Consider the following 21,244-nt stretch of genomic DNA (forward strand, 5'->3'; position numbering starts at 1 on the left):
ACATGCTGTCACTCATATGGATCTCACAAGGCCCCAAGGGTACGCCTACAGTGCAATAAAACACTTGCGGCTGGCTGTGTCGACTGATGGACTCAGGCTGCAGGACTATAAAATTGCAGTGTAGTTGCTCAAACTGGAACCCTGATGGGGTTGAGAGCCTGGGCTCCAGCTCAAGTCCAGATGTATACAGTGCAATTTTATAGCCCCGTAGCCCAAGACTCACGAGCCTGAGTCAATCGACAGGGCCATGCCCTGGGTGTTTTATTGCAGTGTAGACAAACCCTAAAGCCTATACGTCTACACTGGAATGTAAGCACCAGGTTTGAACTCAGGCTCAAGCGTAACCAACCCCTCTTTCGTCCACACACAAATAATGCTGACCCAGAGTCTAGGATTGCCAACCCTCCAGGATTGTCCCAGAGTCTCTAAGAATTAAAGGTAAAGTCATGCGATGAAACCTCCAGGAATTCATCCAACTGAAGTTGACAACCCTACCAGGATCCCAGGAGTTCATGGAGGAATGAGGGGAGGCAAGCCGGGACACTTCAAGCCTTATTGCTTTGTACTGTAGATGCAGCCCTATTGGACTCACCAAAAGTATCCCATAGCTCATCATTCTTTGTCCTTGGGACAGTCAAGTGTTCCCACACCACCCCATGAACAAAGGACTAGAGCAGCCCCATTTTGGGAGAGCACTAGGAAGCCTGGGATAGGGATGGGTGAACTCAGGCCCCCATAATGCAGTGCAGATGTTGGCGCTGCGGGTTGGGACCAAGGATTCAACAAGTCCTAACCTGGGGTTACAAATGAGTGTAGACACTCAAGCCCCAGGCTAACAAACCCAGGGTCTGCGAAGTCCAGTTCTACTAACCCTGGCCTGGCACTACAGCTTAGACATAAGACTCCCAAATCCCTATGCGGCTCCCAGTCTTGCCGCCTGACCATTTAGCCTGTAAACTCCTTGGGAAAGGCAGGGAGAGTGTCCTGGATACCCGGTAACAACACATGGGGGAGCGGGGAGCAGGGGCGAGGAAATCTCTTTGCCCCCGCGTGCATGGGGAGCAGGGGCAAGGGCTCCCCAGCTCCAGCAAGGTGGGAGAGTCTCACACTCTGCCCCCAGCCCAGGCAGCCCCTCCAGGGGAGCGGGAGGGCAGCGCCCCCGCTCGGCTGACCTGGCGCTGGCCCGCGAACACCCACCTCACCCAGCCCCCAGGCTCCCCAGCAGCGGCCGCCACTCACCCGCAACTCTCGCTCATCTCCCGGCTCGGCTGGGGCCGCGCCGCCGCCGCCGCCTCCCCTGCCCTGCCCTGGGCTAGCGCGCGATGCAAATCCGGGGGAAGGCTGCGGCGGGGAGCTCAGCTGCGGGCGGGCGGGCGCCGAGACAGCAGCAGCGGCGGCGGCGGCGGGCGGGGGACTTGCCCAGGCACGGTGGGCGGGCGCCCCTGCGTTGTATGGCCGCTCGGCCGGCCGGCCCTGCCCCCGCCTCCCGCTGTCTGCCCGGGCGGAGCAGCCCGCGCTCTGCGCGCAGGACAAGCCGCGGGGCTGGTTTGGGGGCGAGGTGGGTGGCGAAGCAGCCGGGGGGTGACTCGGTTCTGCCTCCCCGCGGTGTAACTGCGGAGTCACTTCCTGGCGGAGCCGGAGTGAGTGAGTGCGGGCGGACGCTGGCCGGCCCTGGGAGAGGGACGCGCCTGGAGCACAGCGCTACAAAGCCCCATGGTGCTTCTCCAAACCGACACATGCTTAGCTTTGGGCCAGTGAGCAGCCCCGCTGAAGTCCTGGTGCACAGCTGGGTAGGTGTTGGCAGGATCGGGGCCTCAGACTATTGACACAACGGTGGTTACTGGTCTACAGCTCTAGCTGGCCCCAGCCCTAGTTCTTCAGTGCCTCTTGTTTGAACTCCAAAATTACCCATGTGGTTTCACCAACTTCAACATTATGAGATTGGCTTTGATTTTGAAAGAATCATTAGATTTAAGAAATAACTATAGGATTCTTTTCCATTTGACTTTTGATATTGGAGGTTTTTCCACCTTTTCTCTGCAGGCTAGAAACTGACTTTATTTGGAAAGGACATCTGAGAGACCTAGCTCCAGCAAGAACTTTAAGAAAACCTCCAAAATCACTAGACATGATAAAATTGCCGGAATTGGTGATGTAGCCTATATTCACCACAAACACTCTTATTGCAGAAAATGATTTAACAATTCAAAATCATGAAAATGGGATTATAGAAGGGGTTCTTTGCACTGAAGGAAGGAATCACACAACATTTTAAGTTTCCTTAATCATTTTTGTGTCCCTTATTTTGGGTCTTTGTCATACATTATGGCCCAGCTTTGGGCCTTGGCTGGTTAAGAGTTATTATTACAATATTAACCTTGATCTATATAAAATCTTCAAATTCTATATACATAAACGGGGCTTCAGGCAGTTATAGGTATTTTAAGCACTGTATTCATAAAAGAATCATAGAAGATTAGGGTTGGAAGAGACCTCAGGAGGTCATCTAGTCCAACCCCCTGCTCAAAGCAGGACCAACACCACCTAAGGTGTTGTCTACCCCTGCTTGAAACAGATCTACATTATACCATGATTAAAATGGTGGTACCTGGTCTACTAATGCTCCCACACATTTAAACAAGTTCTTTGTGGTTCTCTGTAACCTGTTGCGCTCTGTACCTTTCAAAACTACCATACTAAAATGAAATGTTTAAAATGCAAATAATTTTAATTCCCAATATGGGATCCAATAATGCTTCCCACTGAGCCACATTTTGCCATCAGTTGATTTTTAATGGTAAATTTTGTCTGAGTAGGGATTGCAGGATCAAATTAAGTCCCATTGCAGCAATTTCTTTACACTTCTCTCTCTCTCATACAATTTCAGCCCCATGCTTACATCTACATTTTCTGTCAGTGAGGGTGGGAGAAACCACCATGCCACAATATTGAAAAAACAAATATTTTAACCACTTAAACCTTGAGAGATTTTCATTTATGATTGCCAATTGCATATTATCCTATAGTAGGCAGCTGTAAAAAGCAACATGATTATTTTCAAACCATTTTCCTATCCAAAATATTCTGAATTATTTTCAGCTCAAATGATCAATTTAATCTTTGTCTCAGGAAGATCTTTAGTGGCACAATCTTGCAGTGTTTTGGGTAAGCAAAGCTCCCACTGAGATTTAAGTTATTTACTCTAGTTTCAAAACAAGACTACAAGAAACTCATTGTAGTATTTCTCAAATTCTTATTTCTAAAATCCATCTTTTCATGTGAGACTTAGCTATTTCTATTAATCTTATGCCAGTGTGTCTTTTTATGTGTTCAAGGTGATGGACTGCGAATCTAGGAAAAGTTTAAAACTACTTAAAACTCCATTTTTAATTTCTCATAGTTTGCCTTACCATTTATACAGCTTACCAAGATATTTATATTTTAATGTTTAGTTCCTCAACAGTTGTCACCTGCTGTAATTGAAACTTCTGATAAGAGCATACGAATGGCCATACTGGGTCAGACCAAAGTTCCATCCAGCCTAGTATCCTGTCTACCAATAGTGGTCAATGCCAGGTGCCCCAGAGATAATGATCTAGTGATCTCTCTCCTGCCATCCATCTCCACCCTCTGACAAACAGAGGCTAGGGACACCATTCCTTACCCATCCTTGCTAATAGCCATTAATGGACTTAACCTCCATGAATTTATCCAGTTCTCTCTTAAACCCTGTTATAGTCCTAGCCTTCACAATCACCTCAGGCAAAGATATCCACAGGTGGACTGCGCGCTGAGTGAAGGCTTTTATTTGTTTTATTCTATCTTTTATTTGTTTTAAACCTGCTACCCATTAATTTAATTTGGTGGCCCATAGTTCTTATATTATGGGAACAAGTAAATAACTTTTCCTTATTCACTTTCTCCACACCACTCATGATTTCATATACCTCTATCATATCCCCCCTTAGTCTCCTCTTTTCCAAGCTGAAAAGTCCTAGCCTCTTTAATCTCTCCTCATATGGGACCCATTCCAAACCCCCTAATCATTTTAGTTGCCCTTTTCTGAACCTTTTCTAAAGCCAGTATATCTTTTTTGAGATGAGGGGCCACATCTGTATGCAGTATTCAAGATGTGGGTGTACCATGGATTTATATAAGTGCAATGAGATATTCTCCGTCTTATTCTCTATCCCTTTTTAATGATTCCTAACATCCCGTTTGTTTTTTTGACTGCCACTGCACACTGCTTGGACGTCTTCAGAGAACTATCCACAATCACTCCAAGATCTTTCTCCTGATTAGTTGTAGCTAAATTAGCCCCCATCATATTGTATGTATAGTTGGGGTTATTTTTTCCAATGTGCATGACTTTACATTTATCCCCATTAAATTTCATTTGCCATTTTGTTGCCCAGTCACTTAGTTTTGTGAGATCTTTTTGAAGTTCTTCACAGTCTGCTTTGGTCTTAACTATCTTGAGCAGTTTAGTATCATCTGCAAACTTTGCCACCTCACTGTTTACCCCTTTCTCCAGATCATTTATGAATAAATTGAATAGGATTGGTCCTAGGACTGACCCTTGGGGAACACCACTAGGCACCCCTCTCCATTCTGAAAATTTACTATTTATTCCTACCCTTTGTTCCCTATCTTTTAACCAGTGCTCAATCCATAAAAGGCTCTTCCCTCTTATCCCATGACAACTTAATTTACATAAGAGCCTTTGGTGAGGGACCTTGTCAAAGGCTTTCTGTAAATCTAAGTACACTATGTCCACTGGATCCCCCTTGTCCACATGTTTGTTGACCCCCTCAAAGAACTCTAATAGATTAGTAAGACATGATCTCCCTTTACAGAAACCATGTTGACTTTTGCCCAACAATTTACATTCTTCTATGTGTCTGACAATTTTATTCTTTACTATTGTTTCAACTATTTTGCCCAGTACTGACGTTAGACTTACCGGTCTGTAATTGCCAGGATCACCTCTAGAGCCCTTCTTAAATATTGGCATTACATTAGCTATCTTCCAGTCATTGGGTACAGTAGCTGATTTAAAGGACAGATTACAAATCACAGTTAATAGTTCCGCAATTTCACATTTGAGTTCTTTCAGAACTCTTGGGTGAATGTCATCTTGTCCCGGTGACTTGTTACTGTTAAGTTTCTCAATTAATTCCAAAACCTCCTCAAGTGACACTTCAAATTGTGACAATTCCTCAGATCTTTCACCTACAAAAGACGGCTCAGGTTTGGGAATCTCCCTAACGTCCTCAGCCGTGAACACTGAAGCAAAGAATTCATTTAGTTTCTCTGCGATTACTTTATTGTCTTTAAGTGCTCCTTTTGTATCTCGATCGTCCAGGGGCCCCACTGGTTGTTTAGCAGGCTTTCTGCTTCTGATGTACTTAAAAAACATTTTATTATTATCTTTTGAATTTTTGGCTAACTGTTCTTCAAACTCCTTTTTGGCTTTTCTTATTACATTTTTACATTTAACTTGGCAGTGTTTATGCTCCTTTCTATTTACCTCACTAGAATTTGACTTCCACTTTTTAAAAGATGCCTTTTTATCTCTCACTGCTTCTTTTCCATGGTTGTTAAGCCACGGTGGCTCTTTTTTAGTTCTTTTACTGTGTTTTTTAATTTGGGGTATACATTTAAGTTGAGCCTCTATTATGGTTTCTTTGAAAAGTGTCCCTGCAGCTTGCAGGGATTTCACTCTAGTCACTGTACCTTTTAATTTCTGTTTAACTAACCTCCTCATTTTTGCATAGTTCCCCTGTCATAAATATAAAGGGAAGGGTAAACCCCTTTGAAATCCCTCCTGGCCAGGGGAAAGCTCCTCTCACCTGTAAAGGGTTAAGAAGCTAAAGGTAACCTCGCTGGCACCTGACCAAAATGACCAATGAGGAGACAAGATACTTTCAAAAGCTGGGAGGAGGGAGAGAAACAAAGGGTCTGTGTCTGTCTGTAGTCGTCTTGGCCGGGGACAGAACAGGAATGGAGTCTTAGAACTTTTAGTAAGTAATCTAGCTAGGCATGTGTTAGATTATGATTTCTTTAAATGGCTGAGAAAAGAATTGTGCTGAATAGAATAACTATTTCTGTCTGTGTATCTTTTTTGTAACTTAAGGTTTTGCCTAGAGGGGTTCTCTATGGTTTTGAATCTAATTACCCTGTAAGATATCTACCATCCTGATTTTACAGGGGGGAATTCTTTATTTCTATTTACTTCTATTTTTTATTAAAAGTCTTCTTGTAAAACACTGAATGCTTTTTCATTGTTCTCAGATCCAAGGGTTTGGGTCTGTGGTCACCTATGCAAATTGGTGAGGCTTTTTATCCAACATTTCCCAGGAAAGGGGGGGTGCAAGTGTTGGGAGGATTGTTCATTGTTCTTGAGATCCAAGGGTCTGGGTCTGTAGTCACTTAGGCAAATTGGTGAGGCTTTTTACCAAACCTTGTCCAGGAAGTGGGGTGCAAGGTTTTGGGAAGTATTTTGGGGGGAAGGACGCGTCCAAACAGCTCTTCCCCAGTAACCAGTATTAGTTTGGTGGTGGTAGCGGCCAGTCCAAGGATAACGGGTGTAATATTTTGTACCTTGGGGAAGTTTTGACCTAAGCTGGTAAAGATAAGCTTAGGAGGTTTTTCATGCAGGTCCCCACATCTGTACCCTAGAGTTCAGAGTGGGGGAGGAACCGTGACATCCCCTTTCTGAAATTAAATGCCACAGTGTTGGGCTGTTGAGGTGTTCTTCCCACCACAGGAATGTTAAATGTTATTATATTATGGTCACTATTTCCAAGCGGTTCTGTTATAGTTACCTCTTGGACCAGATCCTGCGCTCCATGTGGGTTCCTGTACCAGCTGCTCCAAGAAGCAGTCATTTAAAGTATCAAGAAATTTTGTCTCTGCATTTCGTCCTGAGGTGACATGTACCCAGTCAATATGGGGATAATTGAAATCCCCCACTATTATTGAGTTTTTATTTTGATAGCCTCTCTAATCTCCCTTAGCATTTCATTATCACTATCACTGTCCTGGTCAGGTGGTCGACAATAGATCCCTACTGTTATATTCTTATTAGAGCACGGAATTACTATCCATAGAGATTCTATGGAACATGTGGATTCATTTAAGATTTTTATTTCATTTGATTCTATATTTTCTGTCACTCCCCCCCACACCGCATGACCTGTTCTGTCCTTCTGATATATTTTGTACCCCGGAATGATTGTGTCCCATTGATTGTCCTCACTCCACCAGTTTTCTGTGATGCCTATTATATCAATATCCTCCTTTAACACGAGGCACTCTAGTACACCCATCTTATTATTTAGACCTCTAGCATTTCTGTGCAAGCATTTTAAAAACTTGTCACTGCTTATTTTGTCTGCCCTTTTCTGACGTGTCAGATTCATTATGTGAATGTTTCTTATCTGATCTGGCCCATATTTTATCCTCTTCCATCCCCTCCTCCTGACTAAAATCTAGAGAATCTCTATCAATAGACTCTCCTCTAAGAGAAGTCTCTGTCCGATCCACGTGCGCCTCTGCAGCAATCGGCTTTCCCCCATCTCTTAGTTTAACAGCTGCTCTGCAACCTTTTTAATGTGAAGTGCCAGCAGTCTGGATCCACTTTGCGTTAGGTGGAGCCCATCCTTCCTGTATAGGTTCCCCCATCCGAAAAGTTTCCCCAGTTCCTAATAAATCAAAACCCCTCCTCTACACCATTGTCTCATCCACACATTGAGACTCTGAAGACTCTGCCTGCCTACCTGGCCCTGTGCATGGAACTGGAAGCAGAACATAGAGGTCCTGGATTTCAGTCTCTTTCCTAGCAGCCTAAATTTGGCCTCCAGGACGTCTCTCCTACCCTTCCCTACATGTACCACGACCACTGGCTCCTCCCCAGCACTATACTTAAGTTTATCTAGATGCCTTGAGAGATCCGCAACCTTCGCACCAGGCAGGCAAGTCACCATATGTTTCTAATGATCTAGTCTCCCATTACTAACACCTGCCTTTTCCTAATGACTGGAGTTCCCTCCTCCAGGGAGGTAACCTCGGTGCGAGACGATACCCCAACATCAGCTGGAAGGAGGGTCCCAACTATGGGAAGGTTTCCCTCTGTTCCCATTGACTGCTCTCCTTCTCTGGGCCTTTCATCCTCCTTAACAGCGCAGGGGCTGCCTGACCAGAGGTGGGACAAATCTACAGTGTCCCAGAAAGCCTCATCGACATACCTCTCTGCCTCCCTTAGCTCCTCCAGTTCTGCCACCCTGGCCTCCAAAGCCCGTACACAGTCTCTGAGGGCCAGGAGCTCCTTGCACCAAATGCACACATACGCCACCCACCCACAGGGCAGGTAATCATAGAGGCCACACTGAGTGCAATAAACAGGTTAGCCCCCACTCCGCTGCTGGGCTTCTGCCTGCATTTCTCCTACAACTACCTAGGTTAATGATAGGGTTTTTGTTTAAATCAAGAAGTTTTGATTATAGTTTAGTTTAAAGATTTTAGAGAATCGCAAGTGTACCTCGCCCCCTTTCCAAACTCCCTCTCAAAACTCCCTGTTAGTGGTCCCTGGTCGCTTGCTCACCGCTTTATAAAGCCCTGGCCTTCTTGATTGCCCCACCCCCTGACTAAGGCTCAGCCAATGAACAGAAGCTTCTAGAATTCAAACCTTGTTTAGAAGCTCACAGCTTCCAACTGCCGGCCACAGCACACGGTCCTTCAGACAAACAAACAAACAGACAGACAAACACAAGCTCAGCACACAGCAAGTAACCCCCAAACACAAACATACACTACTTACCTCAAGTCACAATTGTGATGAATTTTCATATCACAGTAATTTTCCTAGCAACAGACTAATCTAAATTCAGGATTTAAGGATCAAACAGAGAAAGAGATGAAGAGAAGTTGGTTGTGAAAAGAAATAATAGCACTGTGAATATCTAAATTACTGTCAATTTCTTCTTGCTTTAAAATTCTTTCATCAAATATGCCATGGAATGAAAGTCTCTTTTTGAAACATTGCCAGGAAAAGTAATTAGTTCCTGTTACTGCTGGTCCATAGGTATTTTGCTGAACTCCTGCTGTGCAGGCTAATCCTAATTTTGCAGAGAAAATGGATTTTCCCCCTGATCTTTGAAAGTCATGCAACTCTGCTTTAACATTGTCCATTACCCAGTACCTAATTCCATTCACCATACAGTATTGCAATCAAGTGCTGGACCATGTGTCAAAGGGAATCCACTGAAAATGCTCACAGTGGCCCCAAACATTTAACTAAAGTGATGAGGTTAAAGTAAGGAGAATTTGGAGAATGTCAGAGGAGTGCAGCTTCCTGTGCTAAAATGAGAGGGGAGGTTCCCCTCCTCAGCCTGGTTTGGGTAAACAGGGCTCCTCCACAGCTCCCCCTCTTCCTTGGATGGGGCAGAAAGAGCTGCCCGTCATTGTTAAATCTACTTTAACAACTGTTAAGATGCATGTTCTTCCCTAACTTCATGGGAAGAGGGTAGTATTGATGAAGTATTGGCAAAATTCTGGCACAGAGAAAATTCTGTCCCTCGCTAATGAATGGCTGGAAGGTCAATCAACCAGGAAATAATTTTAAAGCCAAGGAACCATAATCCAAAATTGCAATGTGTGGTGGTGGCGTTTTGGGGGAATTGTTGGGGTTGGATTCCTTTTTTTCCCTGTGGGTAGGCAGTACCATCAATGAGAGCAATAGATGTAATCATTTGTATGTATATGTTCTATTAACCATTTATAACTCTCTTCTTTTATTAATACATTTTTAGGTAGGTTACTAAGGATTGGCTGACTGTGATATTTGGGTAAGATCTGAGATTCATATTGACCTGGGGGTGTGCGTCTGATCCTTTGGGATTAGAAAGAATCTCACATATGGTGACATAGGTTTTCAATAACCTCTCACTATACTAGATTGGGTTGTCTGGATGAGAGCCAAGGGCTGGAATACCTAAAGAGGACTGTGTTTGGCTTCCAGTTAACCAGTGTGGTGCTGCAGAAGCTCTTTTGTTACTGATTTGGTAAATCTAATTATAGAATAAACCACCAGTTTGGGGGGGATTGTCTGCCCTATTTCTTGCAGTCTGCTCTGAGTGTGGCATTCTCAGTGTTGCCCATCCCAGGCACCTGGTCACAATATTATCTCTGTATTTGGCACTGATGTGACATCTGCAGGAATATTGTATCCAGTTCTGGTGTCCACCATTCAATAAGGATGTTGATAAATTGGAGAGGGTGCTGAGAGGAGCCATGAGAATGATTAAAGGATTGTAAAACATGCCTTATAGTGATAGACTCAAGGAGCTCATTTTATTTATCAAAGAGAAGGTGAAGGGGTGACTTCATGACTACCAGTAAGTACGTACCTGGGGAACTGAAATTTTATAATGAAGGTCTTTTCATTCAAAAAGGCAAAGTCATTACAAGATCCAGTGTCAGGAAGAAGCAACATAGTTGTTACTGGGGTATTTAATGCACTGGATGAGGGACACCACGTGGATCTTAAAAGATGCGTTAGGGAGAGGGAGGTATTGATCACTGTAGTAGTCGATATATGTCTATAGGTTTTGTGTCTGTTGTTCTGGCAGGGTCTGGTGCTGCTCTGAGTTGGTGGGTTCTGATCTGTGAGGCGCTTGTGTCTGATGGTGTTGGGCATTGTTTGAAGGCCAGAAAAGGGGGCTGGGAAGGATTTATTTCAGGATACAGTCCCCATCAAATATGGGTTATAATTATTTATGGATTCTGTATGGATTCCTACTTGGAATGGTAGGTGACAGCTAGAGGTGTGCATTGGAGGATGTGGGGGGGGCTTTTGGTTCATTTGTTCTTTGTTTTGAAGAAGGTTCTCTTAGGGGTATTTAGGTGGCCTGTCCCATAATGCGATCTACTTCTCTGGTGGAGTGTCCTTATTTGGTGAAAGCGGTTTTACATTTGTTAAGGTGTGTATCCTGGACTTTCTTCTCTGAGCACATTCTGTGGTATCTGAGGGCCTGACTATAAATAAAAGATTTTTTTGGTGTGTGTGGGATGGTTACTCGTTCTGTGAGGGTAGGTGTTGTAATCTGTGGGTTTTTTGTATATAGTTGTCTGTAGGGTTCCATGGTTGAAACTGGAAGATTGTGGTGTCCAGGAAGCTGATGCTGGTGCGGGAGTATTCTAGAGAGCGTTTGATGGTTGGGTGGTAGTGGGTGAAGTTGTGGTGGAAATCTATGAGGGAGTTTAGGTCACCCATACAGAACATGAAAATATTGCTGTATCTTGGGCTTATCATTGGTTTTGTGGTGCATTTTTCCAGAAATTCTTCCTCGGGTGGCCCATGAAGAGATTGGCATAGTGGGGAGACATCGTAGTACCTATGGCTGTTCCCATGGTTTGGACAAAGTGCTTGTTATTGAATATAAAATGAAATTGTTATGGATGAGAATGAAATGAATGAGTTTAGCCATGTGTTTGGGGAGTGGGGGGGAATATCTGAGCACTGTCCAGGCTGAATAAAAATCAATGTTGTTGTTTTTTTAAAGAAAAAAAATCAGATTTTTTATTTAAATTGGAATTTTTTTATAAAATGATTTTGAGGAAAAACCCTATCTAAAGATAGTTTTAATTAAGATATCTCATCATGGAATAGGGATTATAAATTCTAATTTTATAGTATGAGACAATATATTCATGTAATGTTTAAGAAAAGTTTTGTAAATGAGTTCCAATAGTTCATGGATTAGGGACTCAATCTTATGAGGTTCCAGGGGCTTCTGTATAGATTCTTTAGGTTAATCTTTCTATCTACCCAGTGGGACTCAGTGCTCAGTCTAGAAGATACCATCAGAAATGCTTAGTTTTTGCAGTTCTCAAACTGTGAATTTGTATCTCCAGAGAGAACATGCTTGTTAACAGCAAAAATGTTCTAAAATAAAATAAAATAAATAAATATAGAGGTGGGAAATAATAGACCTCAACCCTATTGTCCCTCTGCAAATTTGTGTACACAGAGTCAATCCCTTACCTCTCTTTAAAAGTGCAAAGTTTCAAAAAGCTCAATGAATAGAAGATTGTTGGGGGCAAAATAGATAGACAAGGAGAAGAAGTCTGGAGATAAATGTGAGAAGGGAGGGACAGGCCGTAGAAACAAAAGTGAAACTGTTTGAGCAGCATATTCTAGAAGTCTTTGAGGTCTTTCTGAGTGTAGCCTTCATTGATTTGAGATCTACCATACCATTCTCTCACTAGAAGGGAAAACCTGTAATGGCAGCAGGCCGTAAAAGAGACCCAGTTTGGGAATATTTTAATGAAGTTCCTCCACCTGTGGGTAAGACAGGCATGCGTTCAAAATGCAAACAGTGCAACAAAGAAATGCAAGACCTGGTTGCCCGACTGAAACATCTTCATGAGAAGTGTTCCTTCTCAGGAGGAAGCCGCATTGAAGATCATGAAAGGAACATATCTGAATAATGCAGAATCTTCAGGTTGGTACACTTTTATTTCATACTTCTTTCTTGAGGACTGCCTGTCTTCCTTCTGCTATTCTTGAATTCTCATGTTTGAGCAAAAAATATAGTTGTTAATCTGTGGTACTATCATTTTAGATGCAGTTGTGATAAATTTCAGAGTAACAGCCGTGTTAGTCTGTATTCGCAAAAAGAAAAGGAGTACTTGTGGCACCTTAGAGACTAACCAATTTATTTGAGCATAAGCTTTCATCAGCTACAGCTCACTTCATCGGATGCACACTGTGGAAAATACAGAAGATGTTTTTATACACAAAAACCATGAAAATAGGGGTGTTTATCACTACAAAAGGTTTTCTCTCCCCCCACCCCACTCTCCTGCTGGTAATAGCTTATGTAAGTGATCACTCCCCTTAAAATGTGTATGATAATCAAGGTGAGAGAATTTTCTAGTTCTCCATGTTAATATAGTATCAGGTTCCGTCGTGGAGCAGCCAATTCAGCTTGTTGGGGTATTATTGATAAATTGTGGGGTGTTGTGCAGTGTCCATGTGGTGGGACCTGGTGGCATGGTTTAGCCTGGAGGTGAAGTTCCATGGGTTGTGGAGGAGTTGTAGTTGGTTCTACTTTTTGTATTTGATGGCTGTCATTACTGCAAACAACAACAACGTAATGCAATGTAAAATGGTTGGTTTTGGTTTCAACAGCAAAGTAATTAATATACGAAAGCAGGTATTTTACATTCAGCGTAAACACTACTGCAACCGGACATTATCATCACCAACAAGGACCAGACAATCATCATGGTGGATGTCTCAGTGCCCTTCGAGAACAGGACTCCTGGCCTTCCACGATGCCCGAGCTTGAAAGGTAGAGAAATATGCCCCTCTGAACGAAACCTTGAGAGCTAAGGGTTACCAGGTTCAGACACGCACTGATCATCGGAGCCTTGGGCGCACAGGACACTAGTAATGAGAGAAGGCAGAATTGGTCAACACTGTGCTCTGCTGACATGGCAACTCAGGGTGTTGGACACCATCAAGTGGTCGAGGGACATCTACATAGAACACATCATCGGATGTCAGCAATACCAGGAGGGATGAGCTGGAGTGCCGATGAGAAGCGCAGTCAGGCAAGTAACTGAAATACTTTCCTCGTGGATTGTATTTTCTAAATGGACAACCTACCTAATTCTCAATTATTGAGGGACAATCTCCACTCTGATATATTTTGCTTTCCACAACCAAATCTCTGTATAACTTTTCATGAGTGATGTACCCAAGTATTCGGATTCTAGTATCTAAACTGTATTGTGAAATCTATTCACCTAAATTTGGGTTATTGCTGATTATGTGCTCTATGTATCATATGACTTTAAAAACAAACTTTGTATTTGTGGGTAATCTAAGAACTATACCCAGATGTACGAACACTTTTCTCAACCTATTATATAATTTTTTTAACTTTAGCTTTAATAAAAATTTTAAAACCATCTCACAGAATTGGACCCATTATGGATCTGATTCTGCAAGCAAAATTCCCAGTGAAGTCAATAGGAGTTTTGTGTCCCTAAAGACTACAGAATTAAGTCAGATGTTAGTAAATGTCAATGGCTCCTATTAGGTTATATGTAGTGTACATAATTTATCACCCATTATAAAAGCTCCTTTATAATTTTTAAACATTACATATTTTGACATCAAATGTTTCACAAGTAGAGCAAAAATACCTAAGAAAAACCCTTTGCTTTTGTTTTTTGACATTTGCATCACTTATTCTTTGTTTTGTAATCCTTACCCACATGCGAAGTCCTAACTGTTTCAATGAGAATACTTGAGTAGGAATTCTCATGTGAATAAAGGTTTGTAGGATTGGGCCTTCAATTTATAACAAATTTGAGCTTGTGCAAAATGAGATGTTACTTCTGGAGTATTCATAGCCTTAGCACTCTGGCATAATTGCCTTACAAACCTTTAAACCTTAGCACTCATAATCGCCTTACAAACCTTTAAACAAAAGGGTGGCCTTTGGACAAGAGGCATTTTTACTTAGCCTCTGGCAAACTAGGTGTCATAGCATCACTGTTTGCTAGCTATTCAAACCTTCATATCAAAACATATCCCTTATAACGTGAGACCTGAATACTGAATGGTCAAATAAAAATGAGTTAGGATAACCTGAGGCCTAATTTCTCTGGTGCATATGTTTTATAATAGCTTAAATAGTTTTGAACCCTATGAAAGATTTGAGGGTTGTTTTTCAATTCAAACCTTCAAGTTGTCTAGAGTATATGCATTCAAATTATATTTTTGTCTTTTAAAACAAATCCTTGTAGCATTACACAATAGAATGTTGTATTAAATTTAGGGCTGTCGATTAATCGCAGTTAACTCATGATTAACGCAAAAAAACTAATTGCAGTTTTAATTGCACTGGTAAACAACAGAATACCAGTGACGAACCACAGCCACTGGGAGCTGGAGGGATCCATGCCTGTGGACAGTCAACATCAGCAAAATGTCTCACAGGCCTGGCCCGCAATCAGATTACCCTGATGGAGTGCATGCAGCCTGTAGGTTGCCCACCACTGAGGTAGACCCTGCTGATGCACATTAAGTTCCCTACTGCACTCCCCTAAATTGCATTTTTAATGTAATATGGACAAGAACACACATTGTTACACTAGATAAGCCAATTGATAAAGCTTCCCCATAAAACATTTCATATGGTTTCTTCAGGAATGGATTTAATAGTGGGCAAGGTGAAGCCTTTGGATTCTTCTTTCACTTTTAAGAGATTCAACAACCTACCTGCCATTTTCAGCCCAAAGGATTGCAGGACTTTCCTGTCTACCCTTGCAGGGGCCTCCTCACCCTCACTCTACCCCATCTACTCCCCACTGAGTCTTGTCACTGAAGGTCCAAGTTACCAACAGTGCTTTTATCCTTCAAGCTGTGGACTTTACATGTTTGTGCATCATCTGGCACAAATAACCACTCTTTGAAGAACACCGTCAATTTAAAAAAAAATGAAACTAAACTTAGTCACTTGTTATACCTTGCACTTTGTCTTCAGACAGGAACTGCAAGCATTATTTGTGTAGAACTTTATCACCCTCAAGCACCATTTTTACCTCTATACATTCAATGTACTACAACAGTCAAATGCTAACAGAGCAAATATTGGCTAATCACTGGTACTTCTAGAACAGGGTCTCTATTTAAGGCCTTATCTACATGGGAAAGGTTCAGTATAACCTAAAGGTGTGAATTTAAAAGTGATGGCGTTCTACAAAAAACACCTCCCCACTGTGGCCACTTATAGTACTAAAAGCTGAAGGGTGGGTTGTTTTGTTTAGCTTGTTACTGGAGAAAGGATTTATGCTAAACCAATGTCACTCATACGGTATCAACACAGGGGAGTTCAGAGTGATATAACTGGTAACTCATGAAAGCAAGGCCTTAATAAAAGAATAGACAGCACAGAAAGACAATCTGTCTACCCCAAACTTAAAACTGTTGGTTTAAAAAGATAAACTTTATATCCAGAACTGTAATGAAATGCATTTCTGTATCCACCCTGTGCTAGATAAAACAGATGTGCTGAAGCTTTATTTTAGCTTCTGCCTATGTCCAGCCTACATGTGATCATGGTGTATGCTCTACTAAATAGCTGAATTAACAGATTCCCCTTCATCTCATGTGAAAAGGGTCATCATTTTGGAAACACTTGTGCAGGAGAGAGGAGACAATGCAGCTCCTAGCTGCACACAGTACTATACCTCCCCTTCCTGCACTAGAAAGACAAACCAATACTTCAATTTGGAACTAAAAATAAAGGAGCGTGGCCATTACCATCCAGTTCCCAAAATAAGAGCTCCATAAATGTTATCGGGTTCTACCTCCCAAAACTCAAACTATTTGCTTTTTCTGTTGCAAGCAAACAGTATGATATTCTCAAGTTAGAAACAAACCAAGAGCAGCACAATCCACTCTGCCAGTCAAGTTAACAGTAGTTTTAAATTGTTGCCCTAGCATTTCATCACTCTGCCCAAGTCTTCTACACTAGGGTTTTACATACTTTACTCTTCCAGGATAGAAACATAAACATTATTAAAAGGAGATCTGGACAGAAAACAAAATAGATTTTTGCTTGTTGTGGAAATGGGTAAGTTTATGTAAACTACTAATAGGGGAGAAGCATTTCAGCAAAAAGTTATTTCATCTCTCCCAGACTCCCTGCAGTGTTGTATTCTGTTGCTGTATACATTCAAGCATTTAGGAGATGAAGTTTCACTTTGCTGTTAGTACAATGGTCAAAATAGAAGAGGCAACACAACTATATACCTGTAAGGGGGAGAAAAGAGTGAAAGCAACAAAAGGAGGGGAAACCAGAGGAAGAGAAGATATGCAGCACACAAGATGGGGTGAGGTTTAGAGAACCCAACAGTGCCCAGAGGAAACAGAGACAAGAGCAAACAAGCTACTAGAGAAAATAATAAGTGTATCCCACTTAGTAATTCAGGGCCAAGAAGCATCAAATTACTTACTGAAAAAGGTGGCTGTGTTGCACATTTTACTAGCACAATACATTCAAGACTCAAATTAATCCCTTGGAGCACCATCAAATCTACAGGTTTGAAATTTGGTAAGCAAATGCCTGGAACGCAGGATGGGGAAATAGCTGCAGTTATGGAAGCCACGATTCATGCTCTAGAAACAAATGCACCTAAAAACCCTGTGAACACACATTACTATAGTTGTATAGAAACAAGGAGTCCGGTGGCACCTTAAAGACTAACAGATTTATATGGGCATAAGCTTTTGTGGGTAAAAATCCCGCTTCTTCAGATGCATGGAGTGAAAATTACAGATGCAGGCATTATTATACTGATCTAGAATGCCTTCATCTGTAATTTTCACTTCATGCATCTGAAGAAGTGGGTTTCTTACCCACAAAAGCTTATGCCCAAATAAATCTGTTAGTCTTTAAGGTGCCACCAGACTCCTCACAGTTTTTGTGGATACGGACTAACACGGCTACCCCTCTGATACTTGACACCATGTATAGTTATATAGGTGACTAGTCCCTGGTTTGTCTACCGAGCCATTAGAGGCAGATCACCAGGAACAACATTTGAAATCACTCAAAGCATTTTTATTTCACATACAAATAAAAAATCCGTATAGCTAAACAAAGAGTGGCATGAGGTTGCAAACAGTGCTACCCCACAGGAAAGGGCTCGCGGCCGAGTCCCTCGAGTCCCCTCAGGAGCAGCGGGCCCCGCACTGACTGGTCGCGAAGACACGTGCTTTCCTCGTAGTTAGGCCCCATCTCGGGAAGCGGCGGGTCCAGGTTCCCCCGCCCGGGGTCTGGCACAGTCCCGGCTCCCTTCCGGGCCACGGCCGCTGCTAGAGGCGGGGCGGCGAAGCAATACGTTTGCCGGGCTCACTCGCGGCCGAGAGCGGGAAGAAACAGCAGGGTCCAGCACGGCGAGCCCAGGCTCCCACCCCCGGCGGTGTCGAGACGGCAGCTTCTCGCTCCTCCCGAGAGCCGCCCCGAATCCATCCCGGCTTCGCTCCCCTGCGGGCGGGGCGAGTTCTCGGGAAACCGGGTCGGGTCCAAAAGTTTGGAGGGCGGGACGGAGAGGGGGGCTCCCCTGGAAGGGCAGAGGGAGGGGCGGCGCTAGGACTCCTCCGGCTTGTCGGCGGGCGGGCCGCAGGGCTGCAGCATCTTCTCCATGAGGTTGAAGCGCACGCGCGCCTTGCTCTCGTTCTCGGCGATGGCGAAGTAGTTGAGCAGGTCGAAGTGGCCCATGTAGGAGCAGTACGAGTCGCGGTGCTGGTTCACCAGCCACTCCCACTTGGTGGTGTCTGCGTGGCCCGTGCCGATGTACTTGGACTGCAGGTGCTCCAGCTGGCTGTGGATGGTGTAACGATCCGTCATGGCGGCGCTGGCAGCCGACCGGCTCAACACCCCCGAGCCCCACACGCTTCCAGACTTCACCCGGCTCAGGCACAAAATGGCGACCGGAAGTGACGTTTGGGAGGAAATGGGTAGTTGTACCCCCGCTCCCGACCCTTTCTTCCCTCAAGCGACACTACGTCGATGAGTCACAAAACCGCGCATTCTGAGGAGAAAAACGAAACTGTCGCCCAGGGGCATGATGGGATCGCGCCCGGCTGAGAAATGAGGTAAATTCACCCGTCTCTGGGGGGCGCATGCGCTGATTGCACTTGCACGGCCCCAATTGCATGCTGGGAGCTGTAGTCCCTGGGCTTGCGAAGAGCGCGCGGGGGGGGGGGTCGATTCTGTTGCCGGGCGGTAGCTGCGTCTTTCTTTTCACAAACAGCCCGCGCGCGCGAGCCGCGCTGATCCCCCGGCTGCGCGCTCTCGGGGAGCCTCGTGCAGCGCTCGCTGGCGCCGGGGTCTGAGCCCAGCTCGGGCACGTCGTGGCTGTTAAACGGGCACGGCGGGAGCGGGGCGCTGCCCGCCCGGGCCAGGACCGGCCACCCGGCCCCTCGCTTCGTTCCTGGGCAGCCCCGAGGCCGGGGCGTGTCTGTAACGGGGGTTTAACTGGGTTCGGCCCAGCCCCCGTTGGCCGGCCCAACGGGCTCCCCGCAGCCAGGTGCGCCCAGTGCTTCGGTGCAGCGGGGACTGGGGCAGAGCGCGCCGGCAGCCCCCGTGCGACATTCCCGCCCCGGCTCTGCTCAAAGCGCCTCCGTCCGGAGCCTGGGCGGCGTGCCTGAGCCCTGGGCCCGCAGAGCTAAGCAGAGTCCCTGCAGCGGGAGTGCTGCTGCTCGCAGAGTGGCATAGCGGCCGAGGGGGACATGGGGAGTGCTTTCCCGGTTGCTTGTGGCGTGCATCGGTCTGCTGCTGTGCACGTGTCTGTCGCCTTACTCGCCTCTTGGGGTTACGAGCACAGAATGGCGTCGTGCCTCTGAACAGAGGAAATGGTTAGAAAACGGAACACTTTAGAAACGAGGTTTTACTTCCCTCTAGGTGCACCGCAGCCTGGCTATTTGCGGTACAGTTCTGTCTCTTCAATGTGAGGCTTCCTGGGGTGCTTATTTCTAAAGCAGGAATGAGATTCTGTTTATATAAAGGGTTCAGAGTAGCAGCCAGTGTTAGTCTGTATTCGCAAAAAGAAAAGGAGTACTTGTGGCACCTTAGAGACTAACCAGTTTATTTGAGCATAAGTCTCTAAGGTGCCACAAGTACTCCTTTTCTTTTTGTTTATATAAAGATAACCTCAGGAGCTGGAATAGGCTGTGGGAGAAAAACCACACCCATTACACAACTGTGTTTAAATAGTTTGCCTGAGAAAAGTAGACAGATGGGTTTTTTGTTTGAGGGGAGGGGATTTTTTTGGATTTTTTTTTTTTTGAGGACCCATGATTGTGGAATTATATGCAATTCCCAGATACTCTCTAGCCTGGTTTTATAATATGGTGCTTATCTGGTTCCCAGACAGGTGAATTATGTAATAACTGCATTATCAAATCCACATCTCCACTTCAGAAAACTACTTGATGCTTGAGTTTACACCTATGAAGATCAAGGAGAGCTTTGTTATTGACTTGAAAGAGAATTGAGATGTGGTTTGGGTATATGAGATCCTGAATTACTGACATTAATCTTCATATATTTCACAATAATAATTTATTAAAGGTATTGGCCTATACTTGTAACTGTCAGTTGGCTCACTATTAGAATTTTCAATTTAAGTAATTAACGCTTCAGTAAATGATTTTTATACAAGAATGATTATGAATATTGAATAATTAAGGGCCTACAGTTTCTCCATACTTGGATTCTCTGAAGTAACTGGTGTTTTTATTTGCAAAAATACGTTGATGTAAACAATAAAAACACTTGGAAATAGTGTTTCTTATTTGCTGAAATTCGTAAAGAGTAAAAACTGTATCATTCCAAGTTGTTAGGAGATGCCCAGTAACCAGAAGAAATCTACACTTGCAGTGACTCTAACTGGCCACTGGGTGTCAGAGTTGTCCTGTACTTGAATACAATAATAATCAGTATGAGTGGTTGCTGCTGCAAAAGTCAGTGGGACTGTTCTCATGTGAGACAGCTAGTTCAATGGAGAAAGATAGACACTGTGATTTTCTACCTCGGGGTTTTACCTGATCTTTTAAGCCTCCCATTGGTCCTGCATGTAACAGGAGAGCCCACACATGCTATGTTAATACAATTCAATCATAGGGACAAATCAATCCAGAAAGAAGGGCATTGTTATATGAGCATTGTTATATTTGACATGCATCTGGAAACATTACAAAACGCACTTTGCTAATTTTCTGACACTTACTAGAAATCACGGCATCCCTCACTATTTTGGTTTGTTGTCCTGCTGCTACAGTATCACAGAGATCTCCCTGACAATAAATTGCTTGAGATTTTTCCAGGGACCAGCCTGAACAGAATGGAAATATGTGAGAATAATGTGGGGCTAAGGTAGGAAAGAATTCTCATTCCTGGATGGAAAATACATTGCATGGGAAGAGATTATGCATTTTTCTTATAAGCAGGCCTCTCTGGCTCCTAACAGGATTCTTTGACAATTACTTGCACAGATTCTATCGACTCTGTCATGCTAGGCTAATAAAACCTCTCTCTTGTTAATTCTGTGGGTTTTTTTCCACCAGATGTCCCATGGTGTCATATACATTGTACAAACCTTATTATATGCACATAATTGGACAAGTACTTTGATGACTTACAACTCATGTAACTGT

At 43.9% G+C, this 21,244-nt stretch overlaps 2 protein-coding genes across 3 annotated transcripts in view; both read right to left on the bottom strand.

Annotated features, from left to right (window-relative positions):
• PLAGL1 (PLAG1 like zinc finger 1) overlaps positions 1-1,516 on the bottom strand; it is an 86,668-nt gene extending 85,152 nt beyond the window's left edge. For both annotated transcript variants that reach the window (XR_012158073.2, XM_073337518.1), the window contains exon 1: positions 1,240-1,516. The gene's annotated coding sequence lies outside the window, so the exon portion shown is untranslated. The remainder of the gene's footprint in view (positions 1-1,239) is intronic.
• Positions 1,517-17,623: 16,107 nt separating this feature from the next.
• SF3B5 (splicing factor 3b subunit 5) lies at positions 17,624-18,760 on the bottom strand. The gene has a single exon (XM_073337521.2). It carries the CDS (start codon positions 18,432-18,434, stop codon positions 18,174-18,176), a length of 261 nt encoding a protein of 86 aa, XP_073193622.1. The 5' UTR covers positions 18,435-18,760; the 3' UTR covers positions 17,624-18,173.
• Between the last annotated feature and the right edge of the window lie 2,484 nt (positions 18,761-21,244).

Source organism: Lepidochelys kempii, chromosome 3 (genome assembly GCF_965140285.1).
Source record: "Lepidochelys kempii isolate rLepKem1 chromosome 3, rLepKem1.hap1, whole genome shotgun sequence".
In the NCBI taxonomy this organism is placed as follows: domain Eukaryota; kingdom Metazoa; phylum Chordata; order Testudines; family Cheloniidae; genus Lepidochelys; species Lepidochelys kempii.

Excerpts from the sequence above, each read along its gene's own strand:
- SF3B5 (XM_073337521.2), bottom strand. The coding sequence starts at position 18,434 with ATGACGGATCGTTACACCATCCACAGCCAGCTGGAGCACCTGCAGTCC.